Below are 12,565 nucleotides of genomic sequence, written 5' to 3'. Positions count from 1 at the left end.
GTCAGCACCCGAGGACTCCTGGATGACACACCTGATCAAATTCATTATAAAACCTGAAGATAAAACCCGAGCCCAAAAGATTAAGAGACAAGCTCTCATGTTCGTTCTCTTAAATAATGTCTTGTACAGGAGATCATTCTAGGGACTTCTATTAAAATGCTTATTTGAGGGAGAATTAGATTATGTCCTCCGGGAGATTCATGAAGGGTGCTGTGTTGAGCATCTCGGAGGAATATCTTTGGCCCGGAAGACAATGCTTGCCGGATTTTGGTGGCCAACTATTAGCCAATACTCCGTTCGAGTGGTCCATGCTTGTGAGGGTTGTCAACATCACTCTAATTTTCAGCATAGCCCGACCACTCTTATGAAGCCTATTTGGGTATCTGGCCCCTTTGATGAGTGGGATATGGACATTGTGGGTCCCTTCCCAATTGCCGGGCTCAGAAGAAATTCTTGCTGATGGCTGTAGATTATTTTTCCAATTGGATAGAAGCTGAGCCCTTGGCCAAGATCACTGAACAAGAAGTTTTAAAGTTTTTGTGGAAAAACATAGTATGCCAGTTTGGAGTACCCAGGAAACTGATCTCAGATAATGGAAGATAGTTTCAGGGCAAAGAGGTTACATCATGGTGCCGGGAAATGAAGATCACTCAGTCTTTCAGCTCTGTTGCCTATCCTCAAGCTAATGGCCAAACAGAAGTTGTGAATAGAATTATTGTACAATCATTGAAAACTAGGCTGCAAGGCAAAGGAAAGGACTGGGTGAAAGAATTACCCAGTGTTCTCTGGGCATACAGGACAACCCCCCGGGCACCTACTCAAGAAACTCCCTTTAACTTGGTATACGGTTCTGAAGCAGTCCTTCCAATTGAAATAGGGCAAACCTCATCCCGGGTAGAATCTTACCCGGATAACAATGATCAAAGCCGGGCCATGGAGTTGGACTTGGTAGAAGAAAAGAGAGATCAAGCTTTGATCCGAATGGAAGCATACCGGGGCCGGATTATGAAATCGTATAACAAGAAGGTCTGAATCCGAGACTTCCAAGTAGGGGACCTAGTCATGAAGAAAGTCAATCCAGCTGGGGATGTTTGAAAGCTGGAAGCTCCGTGGGAAGGAACTTACAAAATAGCCCGGAAGGTCAGCTCGGGATCCTTTTACCTAGAAGATGCCCAAGGCAGTTCTCTCAAAAGCCCTTGGAATGTATTTAATTAAAAGAAGTATTATGCTTGACAGATGTAATTATTTGATGAAAGATATAATGAAAGATCTATTTTCTCAGAGAAAAGTGTTATGTATGTCTTAGCCCAGGAGGTATAAAGCCCCGGTAATTTAAAAAGCCCAGGGCACTACAACCTAGATCGGGGCACCACACCTCGACCATTCCCAAGTCTCGAGACATACTCCCCGCCCCAAGGCTCCGTACCTTGGTTCTTAGAAAGCCCAGGGCACTACACTCTGGCTCGGGGAACCACACCTCGACCATTCCCAAGTCCCCGGACATGCTTCCCGGCCCAAGGCTCCGTACCTTGATTCTTAAAAAGCCCAAAGCACAACACCCTGGCTCGGGGCACCACACATCGACCATTCCCAAGTCCCGGGACATGCTCCCCGGCCCAAGACTCCGTACCTTTGTTCTTAAAAAGCCCAGGACACTACACCCTGGCTCGGGGCACCACACCTCGAACTTTCCCAAGTCCCGGGACATGTTCCCCAGCACATGGCTCCGTACCTTGGTTCTTAAAAAGTCCAATGCACTACAACCTGGCTTGGGGAACCACACTTCGACCATTCCCAAGTCCCGGGACATGCTCCCCGGCCCAAGGCTCCGTACCATGGCTCTTAAAAAGCCCAGGGCACTACACCCTGGCTCGGAGAACCAAACCTAGACCATTCCCAAGTCCCGAGACATGCTTCCCAGCCCAAATCTCCGTATCTTGATTCTTAAAAAGCCCAGGGCACTACACCCTTGCTCGGGGAACAGCACCTCGACCATTCCCAAGTCCCGGGACATGCTCCCCGGTCCAAGGCTCAGTACCATGATTCTTAAAAAGCCCAGGGCATTACACCCTGGCTCGGAGCACTACACCTCGACCATTCCCAAGTCCCGGGACATGCTCTCCGGCCCAAGGCTCCGTACCATGATTCTTAAAAAGCCCAGGGCACTACACCCTGGCTCGGAGAACCACACCTCGACCATTCCCAAATCCCAGGGACATGCTCCCTCGCCCAAGGCTCCGTTACTTGGTTCTTAAAAAGCCTAGGACACTACACCCTGACTCGGGACACCACACCTCGACCATTCCCAAGTCTCGGGACATGCTCCCCGGCCCAAGGCTCCGTACCTTGGTTCTTAAAAAGCATAGGCACTACACCCTGGCTCGGGGAACCACACCTCGACCATTCCCAAGTCCCGGGACATGCTCCCCGGCCCAAGGCTACGTACCTTGGCTCTTAAAAAACCCAGGCCACTACACTCTGGCTCGGGGCACCACACCTTGACCATTCCCAAATCCCGGGACATGCTCCCCGGCCCAAGGCTCTGTAGCTTTGTTCTTAAAAAGCCCAGGGCACTACACCCTGGCTCGGGGAACAGCACCTCGACCATTTCCAAGTCCCGGGACATGCTCCCCGGCCCAAGGCTCCGTACATTGGTTCTTAAAAAGCACAGGGCACTACACCTTGGCTTGGTGAACCACACCTATACCGTTCCCAAGTCCCGGGGAATGCTCCCCGGTCCAATGCTCCGTACTTTGGTTCTTAAAAAGCCAGGGCACTACACCCTAGCTCGGGGAATCACACCTCGACCATTCCCAAGTCCCGAGACATGCTCCTCGGCCCAATACTCCATATCTTGGTTCTTAAAAAGCCCAGGGCACTACATCTTGGCTTCGGGAACCAAACCACGACTATTCCCAAGTCCCGGGAAATGCTCCCCGGCCCAAGGCTCCGTACCTTGGTTCTTAAAAATCCCAGGGCACTACACCCTGGCTCAGGGCACCACACCTCGACCATTCCCAAGTCCGAGAACATGCTTCCCGGCCCAAGGCTCCGTACCTTGGTTATTAAAAAGCCCAGGGCACTACATCCTGGCTCGGAGAAACACACTTTAACCATTACCAAGTCCCGGGACATGCTACTCGGCCCAAGGCTCCGTACCTTGTTTCTTAAAAAGCACATGGCACTACACCCTCGCTCGGAGAACCACACCTCGATCATTCCCAAGTCCCGGGACATGCTCCCCGGCCCAAGGCTCCGTATCTTGGTTCTTAAAAAGCCCAGGGCACTACACCTTGGCATGGGGAACCACACCTCAACCATTCCCAAGTCCCGGGACATGCTCCCCGGTCAAGGCTCTGTACCTTGGTTCTTAAAAAGCCCAGGGCACTACACCCTGTCTTGGGGCACCACACCTCGATCATTCCCAAGTCTACGGATATGCTCCCCGGCCCAAGGCTCCGTACCTTAGTTCTTAAAAAGTCCAGGGTACTACACCCTCGCTCGGAGAATCACACCTCGACCATTCCCAAGTCCCGGGACATGCTCCCCGGCCCAAGGCTCCGTATCTTGGTTTTTAAAAAGCCCAATGCACTACACCTTGGCATGGGGAACCACACCTCAACCATTCCAAAGTCCCGGGACATGCTGCCTGGCCCAAGGCTCCGTAACTTTGTTCTTGAAAAGCCCAGGGCACTACACCCTGGCTCAGGGCAACACACCTCGACCATTCCCAAGTCTCGGGACATGCTTTTGGCCCAATGCTCCGTACCTTACTTCTTAAAAAGCCCAGGGCACTACACTCTGGCTCGGGAAACTACACCTCGACCATTCCCAGGTCCCGGGACTTGTTCCCCAGACCAAGGCTTCGTACCTTGGTTCTTAAAAAGCCAAGGGCACTACACCCTGGTTCGGAGCAACACACCTCGACCATTCCCAAGTCCCGGGTCATGCTCTCCAGCCCAAGGCTCCGTACCTTGGTTCTTAAAAAGCCCAGTGCACAACACCATGGCTTGGGGAACCACACCTCGACCATTCCCAAGTCCTGGGACATGCTCCCCGGCCCAATGCTCCGTACATTGGTTCTTAAAAAGCCCAGGGCACTACACCCTTGCCCGGAGAACCATACCTCGACCATTCCCAAGGTCCCGGGACATGCTCCCCGGTCCAAAGCTCAGTACCATGATTCTTAAAAAGCCCAGGGCATTACACCCTGGCTCGGAGAACCACACCTCGACCATTCCCAAGTCCCGGGACATGCTTCCTTGCCCAAGGCTGCGTAACTTTGTTCTTAAAAAGCCCAGTGCACTAGACCCTGGCTCAGGGCACCACACCTCGACCATTCCCAAGTCCCGGAACATGCTTCCCGGTCCAAGGCTCCGTATCTTGCTTCTTAAAAAGCCCAGGGCACTACACCCTCGCTCGTGGAACGACGCCTCGACCATTCCCAAGTCCCAGGACTTGTTCTGCAGCCCAAGGCTCCATACCTTGGTTCTTAAAAAGTCCAGGGCACTACACCTTGGCTCGGAGTACCACAATTCGACCATTCCCAAGTCCCGGGACATGCTCCCCGGCCAAAGGCTCCGTACCTTGGTTCTTAAAAAGCCCAGGGCACTACACCCTGGCTCGGAGAACCACACCTAGACCATTCCTAAGTCCCGGGACATGCTCTCCGGACCAAGGCTCCGTACCTTGGTTCTTAAAAAGCCAGGGCATTATACCCTGGTTCGGGGCACAACACCTTCACCATTCCCAAGTTCCGGGACATGCTCCCCGGCCAAAGGCTCCGTACCTTGGTTCTTAAAAAGCCCATGGGCACCACACCCTGACTCGAGGCACCACACCTCGACCATTCCAAAGTCCGGGGACATGTTCTCCGGCCCAAGGCTCCGTACCTTGGTTCTTAAAAAGTCCAAAGCACTACAACTTGGCTCGGAGAACCACACCCAGACCATCCCCAAGTCCCGGGACAATGCTCCACGGACCAAGGCTCCGTACCTTGGTTCTTAAAAAGCCCAGGACACTACACCCTGGCTTGGGGAACTGTAAGGCTCGAGATTTATTAGTCTTCATTGATGTGATATTCGGAAGATATGAGTATGCATGACATGTAATGAGAAGCACTAAATGAGATTATGAAGTGTTGCATGAAATATAGACCGCACCCACGGTTGAGCTCATGAATTGTGGAAGAATTACAGTAGCATGAGCTCACCCGCGCCTAAAGAAGGACTGCACCCGCGGTGCATGGACAGAAAGTTGAATAGAATTACAGTAGCAACACCGCACCCGCGGTCCCAGAGGTAGCGCACCCGTGGTGCTGCTACAGTAGGGTGAGCGCACCCACGGTGTAAACCAGAGCGCCCCCGCGGTCGATGGCTCTGCATTTTGGATAGGGCTGCCGAGAGCAGACCGCACCTGTGGTCAAGAAGCCACCGCACCCGCGGTGCAACGTGTTTATTGAAAAATAATAACACTTGTCCTGGCCGTGCATATAAGGTGTATGTGTCTTCATTTCCTTCTTTGCTAGCCTAAGAACCGAGAGAAAGGGAGAGCAAGTTCAGCAAATTCCCTCAAGTTTCATTCCATCTTTGAATTGTGATTACTCAAGATTTAACCATCCCAACTTCAATCCAAACATAGATTATTGCTCCTCTCATCAAGTGCTACAAGGGGATGTAAGTATTGTTCATTTCCAGCATGTTTTGAAATCTATATGTTGGAAGAATGATGATTTGAGTAGAGATATATGTTCTTGAGATTTTGTACATCGTAGAAACGTAAACGGATTGAAGAAATGATATCGTATATGATTGTTCTCAATTTCCAGCATATACATATTCCGATTTCTGCAGATTCTGAAATGCTAACGAGTATATTATGTTGGTTATGAATTGAGGATTATGGTTTGTTGATATATGTTGAGATTCTTATTGTTTGAGTTGATCGGTATCGAAAGATTACGCCGTTATACCGTCAAGATTGATCATTGATTCGTAGACGTGTTGAATTGAATAGAGATTGATAGAATGCATCTCAACATTGCCATTTGAGATTTGATATTGACAGATTCGACATCAAGACTTCGATCACGATAAAGACTGAACGACAAGAAGGTATAACTCATGTTTTGTTTGGGGAAGACACAACTCAAATGAGATTCAATTTGAGTTTTTCAACAAAATCACATACTAGAATTGTTGTTTATCTTTTATATGATTATGCTTTGTTTATAGATTTATATTCAAGCATTTGAGATAGGAAAGTCATTTGGTAGGTTCGCCAAATTACTAGATGTTCGGTGGTATCGACAGCTTCGGATCAGAGTCACTCCGATTGTAGATATTCGATACAGACAGGGCCGAAATCTAGGAATAAGACGTACAGTCACCCCGATTGGGAGGGTAGGTGATAGACAGTGACGTCTTATTCACACCGGGATCCCTAGAGTTAGAGTTGAGTTGAGTCAAGATATGAATTGAATTGAGTTGCATGCTTATGTTATTTTGGTTTCAGAGATTATGTAACACATTGTTACTGCATGCTTATTTTGATTTAGTTTCATAGACTATGAAACCTATTGTTATGAATTTTATGCATGATAATATGCTTTATGATTTATATTGTGTATATGCATGTATACATGTTTTATACTGGGATTTATTCTCACTGGAGTATCCGGCTGTTGTCTTGTATTGTATGTGTGCATGACAACAGGTGAGACAGGATCGGGGTCAAGAAGATGATGAGAGAAGATGAGTTAGAGGGGTGATTCCGGACATATTGTAGACTTGGTTTAATACTTGAAATTTAGTAGTTGAACCTTAGACTAGTTTGAATAATTGTTGTACATTATTGTACTTTTATACTGAGACGTATATTAGTTAAATTCCATCACGTCCCTCACTTACATTTTTAAAAAAAGAAAAATTTTTAGACCCTGTTTATCTTAATTGATAATTAAATCCCAAAGATGATTAAGAAGATGATTAGCGTCCGGGTTCCCACAACAGGTGGTATCAGAGCGATAGATCCTTTAGACTGAGATAGAAGAGAATGAGTGGGGTAGAGTGAGTTTTCTTTCCTTGCATGTGATTGCTAGCATGAGATTTATTTTAATGTTGACTTACATTATGTATGCTAGCATGATACTATGATTTACTGCTTTGAAATACATGTTTACCTGATTATCCGATTTGAGTTGGTATTATGTATTATTGAGTATGAATCAGATCTGATTCATGATCAGCAGTAAGATGATCAGAGAAAGATTGGAACAGATTTGTAGTATTTGAGTACTAATGTTTTGATAAGCAGATATACCTCCACGGAGAATTCCATAAAGGGGTAGTACTTCGACTGAACAGATAGATGTATCAGAAACTCAGATGAAAATACAGTTGGAAGAATTTCAGTTATTTCAGCCGCCGATTCTGAGTGGTGTCGAGACATCTGAAGATTGTGAGAACTGGTTTGATGACATAGAAATACTGTTTGATTTACTTGATTATTCAGATGAGCAGAGAATTAAACTGATATTCGACCAGTTACGAGAGACTGCCAGAAGTTGGTGGATTACAAGTAAAAGAATGCTAGAACAGAGAGGTACAGTGATTTCGTGGGAAATATTCATAACTGAATTTTATCGAAGATTTTTCTCAGTTTCGTACCGGGAGGACAAGAAAGCAGAGTTTGAGAATTTGAGACAAGGTCAACTGAATATTGAAGGATATGTTGCTAAATTCTCTACTCTACTGCGTTTTGCTCCTAATATAATTGGGAATGATGAAGCTGTAGCGGATTAGTTCATCAGAGGATTGAACTCGGAGATAGTTGCATTGATGAATATGCAGCGACCTTACCATTTTGTTGATGCCTTGAGTAGAGCGAAGAGAGCGGAGGCGAGTCTGATTAGACAACTAAAAAGGGTGTGCGATGCAACCCCAGATACAACAATCCCCTCTCCGATTTGATCGCGGCAGTACGAGTGGAAAGCAAGATTTGCTGAAAGCTCGAAAGAAGCCATTCAAGAAGTTAGGGAGCGGACGGAGTGGTTCGTCTAGCTCCAGTGGTTCCAGCCCGAGTTGTACTGGAGTATATTGCAGAACTTGTGGAGGGAGACATTCCACAGAGCAATGCCAGGGAGTGACTAGTAGTTGCCATATTTGTAGACAGCCGAGACACATTGCTAGAGTTTGTCCTCAGAGAATTTCCCGAAGATTTTAGGAAGCAGAAGACCGAGGAACAGACACAGGACACACCTGATGATATAGTGGCAGGTACTGTTTTTTTATGATTATATTGCATAGGTATTGATATATACTAATGCATTCCCTACGATTATCTTTGACTGAGTTGCATTGAGATATGCCGTATCTGTTGAGTCTGATTGTACTGTAGTATTGATTCCCTTACTTTTTGGGAAAGAAAGATTGATATCAGAGATTTCTGTGAAATATTGTATACTACAGTAAGATGAGAATGAGGTCGAGTTAGATTATGATGTACTTGTGTTTCTGATTTGACCGCATTATTGATATTAATATGCTGAACAAGTACAGAACTATTGTAGATTCCTTCCAGAAAAATATAAGATTCAGACCAGATAGGAATGATGAGTAGAAATTCCTCGGTAAGGATTCTAGATCTAGAATTCCTTTGATATCTGTATTGTTTATGACTTGATTAATACAGAAAGGAGCAGATGGTATCCTTATGTATTCAGTAGATGTACTGAAATCGAGCCTAGCATTGGCAGATTTGCCAGTGATGTACGAGTTGGCTGATGTTTGCCAGATAAGATTCCAGATTTGTTTTGTATTAGGAAGATAGATTTCAGAATTGAATTGATACCAGGTACTGGTTGTGTTTTAGAATTCAGTACAGAATGATATTGAATGTGCAAAATGTCACTGATGAAGTGAAAGAATTGAAAGATCAGTAGAAGAGTACGGGCCAGGAGTTACATTTGATTTAGTGTTTCTCGGTGGCATATTTCAGTATGTTCAGAGATATTCTGATGATTTCATGCTCGTGGTATCTATGACATTTTGATATATTTGTAGCATCTGATTGATTGAATCGAATATCTGAAGATTGTATTGAATACTCTGAGAACTGTGATTATTATATACAGAAATTATTCAGATAAGAATCTTGCTTAAAAACAGATTGTAGTCAGAATAAGCGATATCTGAAGTCAATATATCGATTGATTTTGACACAGTTGAGCTTGTGATCAGTGACTGAGAACGATACCGATATCAAAAAGATCAGAAATTTCAGAATGTCATAAATTTATTTTGGTTTTAGTTGGCAGATTATCTTATACGATTGTTGTTTTGTATCTGCTTGAGTATTGTTATTGTTCTAACACAATATTTGAGACAGCTTATATTGTTTGAGGGCATATTATATTTGCAGATGATATATAGCAGTTGATCAGAACGACATGAAGACGTGATTAATTAGTCAGAATTGACAATATTGCCAGTAATTGCCGTTTTATGAGTTTACTAAACTCACTAGATCAGTATAGATTATTGATATTATGAATCTGATTTGATAGTACTGTTATTCTGAGTCAGTGTTTGATATAGATTATTCAAACCGAATCAGAGCTGAACTCGAGAATTTCGGCAGTTCAGAGATTTAATCAGAATGTTCAGGACTTAATTTCGATAATCAGAGCAGAACCTCGATCAGAGTGACAGATATGTGATTTTTATTGTATGAGAATGATTATCTTGTGATGCCAAATGTTTCAGAATTGTACAACAGAATTTGATATCGATAGTCAGAACCGAATAGCAGGTAGGTATTTTTCTTTAATTTATATTATTAACTGATTTGTTTGTACCAAATAGTTCGAATCTGAAATGACAGATAGGGTCAGAAGCGCACAGTAATGAATTCAGGTTTCATTCTGGTGACTGAGAATGTATAATATTCGGACAGACAGTTTTGATATAGACAGATTAAATCAGTTATGATAGAATTTGTACTGAAATGTCTGAATTTCCAATAAATGAATACAAAAAGATAGAAATCCGAAGAATTATTACAGAATTTGTATATTTCTGACTAGACATGGAGAGTATATATTTTGATGAATTTCGTAATGAGACCACTGCAATACTTTCCAAATTGTAAATATGATATGATTGTGATTGACAGATTGTTCAATCTATATTTATTAGTTTGTACAAGATGACGTACAAACATGACCAGAGGACAAAGATCGATGTCAAAGAAATGGTCAGATTGACCAGAATATAGAACTAGACTATATCAGATTGTAATTTTGATTGAGTTTGTAATTGTGGCAGAACGTACCATGAACTCATTCATATATTATCCACCGACTGACAGATAGCCAGAGCGTACTATCCGGATATTGAGAGATATCCAGAGAGCTGCAGTGCTGGATGCTAGCACCAGTTGAGATGACATATTGTCGCGGTGTGAATTATTGTACGATAATAGTTAGCAGATAACCAGTTGGATAATGAAATAGTTACAGACGATATATTGTACAGTGAGTACTGCAGATTTCTTTGGTATAAGAATAATATCTCGAAGATACCTGAGATAGGAGCTGATACGGTCAGAGATATGACAAAGAAAATGTAGCTAATTCAGGAGAGAATGAAGATAGCTCAGACCAGACAGACTTAATACGCCAACGTCGGATGATGACGATTGGTATTTGGGGCCGAAGATTTAATATATCCTTGACTGGGATAAACAGATCTGATATCAGCTAATGATATTGATTTGGTATGAGCTGTTGATTGGTATATACGGATATTGTATAGCCAGTATTTTGCGATTGATTCGATTAAAATGATTTCGAGTGGTATTATGATTTTATGCTTCTTGAATGACTACTCCGGTCTGGAATCAGAGATCCGTGAAAGGAAGAAAATTTAGAACGAAGAATATTCTACTATTGCATATACAGTAAAGTCGACGGAGCATTAGAAATATTCCTTGAAAGACAGAATCTGATATGAGATTAAGATTTCAGAATGGATTCATTGAGATGAGTTTTTGATTTAAACTCTGTATACATTCCTTCTGATATGTCTGAATTGATTACTTGCGATTTCGAGGACGAAATCATTTCTTAGAGGGGGAGAAATTTAAGGCTCGAGATTTATTAGTCTTCATTGATTTGATATTCGGAAGATATGAGTATGCATGACATGTAATGAGAAGCACTAAATGAGATTATGAAGTGTTGCATGAAATATAGACCGCACCCGCGGTAAGGAAAGGACCGCACCCGCGGTTGAGCTCATGAATTGTGGAAGAATTACAGTAGCATGAGCGCACCCACGCCTAAAAAGGACTGCACCCGCGGTGCATGGACAGAAAGTTGAATAGAATTACAGTAGCAACACCGCACCCGCGGTCCCAGAGGTAGCGCACCCACGGTGCTGCTACAGTAGGGTGAGCGCACCCGCGGTGTAAACCAGAGCGCCCCCGCGGTCGATGGCTCTGCATTTTGGATAGGGCTGCCGAGAGCAGACCGCACCTGGGGTCAAGAAGCCACCGCACCCGCGGTGCAACGTGTTTATTGAAAAATAATAACACTTGTCCTGGCCGTGCATATAAGGTGTATGTGTCTTCATTTCCTTCTTTGCTAGCCTAAGAACCGAGAGAAAGGGAGAGCAAGTTCAGCAAATTCCCTCAAGTTTCATTCCATCTTTGAATTGTGATTACTCAAGATTTAACCATCCCAACTTCAATCCAAACATAGATTATTGCTCCTCTCATCAAGTGCTACAAGGGGATGTAAGTATTGTTCATTTCCAGCATGTTTTGAAATCTATATGTTGGAGGAATGATGATTTGAGTAGAGATATATGTTCTTGAGATTTTGTACATCGTAGAAACGTAAACGGATTGAAGAAATGATATCGTATATGATTGTTCTCAATTTCCAGCATATACATATTCCGATTTCTGCAGATTCTGAGATGCTAACGAGTATATTATGTTGGTTATGAATTGAGGATTATGGTTTGTTGATATATGTTGAGATTCTTATTGTTTGAGTTGATCGGTATCGAAAGATTACGCCGTTATACCGTCAAGATTGATCATTGATTCGTAGACGTGTTGAATTGAATAGAGATTGATAGAATGCATCTCAACATTGCCATTTGAGATTTGATATTGACATATTCGACATCAAGACTTCGATCACGATAAAGACTGAACGACAAGAAGGTATAACTCATGTTTTGTTTGGGGAAGACACAACTCAAATGAGATTCAATTTGAGTTTCCCAATAAAATCACATACTAGAATTGTTGTTTATCTTTTTATATGATTATGCTTTGTTTATAGATTTATATTCAAGCATTTGAGATATGAAAGTTATTTTGTAGATTCGCCAAATTACTAGATGTTCGGTGGTATCGACGCTTCGGATCAGAGTCACTCCGATTGTAGATATTCGATACAGACAGGGCCGAAATCTAGGAATAAGACGTACAGTCACCCCGATTGGGAGGGTAGGTGACAGACAGTGACGTCTTATTCACACCGGGATCCCTA

At 43.7% G+C, this 12,565-nt stretch overlaps 1 protein-coding gene across 1 annotated transcript; it reads left to right on the top strand.

Annotated features, from left to right (window-relative positions):
- The first annotated feature begins 639 nt into the window (after positions 1–639).
- Positions 640–1,032, top strand: LOC142528447 (uncharacterized). Its single transcript, XM_075633499.1, has one exon. The coding sequence runs from the start codon at positions 640–642 to the stop codon at positions 1,030–1,032; it is 393 nt and encodes a 130-aa protein (XP_075489614.1).
- The last annotated feature ends 11,533 nt before the right edge of the window (positions 1,033–12,565 follow it).

Source organism: Primulina tabacum, chromosome 16 (assembly GCF_025594145.1).
Source record: "Primulina tabacum isolate GXHZ01 chromosome 16, ASM2559414v2, whole genome shotgun sequence".
Lineage (NCBI taxonomy): Eukaryota > Viridiplantae > Streptophyta > Magnoliopsida > Lamiales > Gesneriaceae > Primulina > Primulina tabacum.
The sequence above is the reverse complement of the archived record's forward strand: the minus strand, read 5'-3'. Positions and strand labels throughout refer to the sequence as shown.

Bases quoted from the DNA above. Each gene is read 5' to 3' on its own strand.
- LOC142528447 (XM_075633499.1), top strand. From the start codon at position 640: ATGAAGATCACTCAGTCTTTCAGCTCTGTTGCCTATCCTCAAGCTAAT.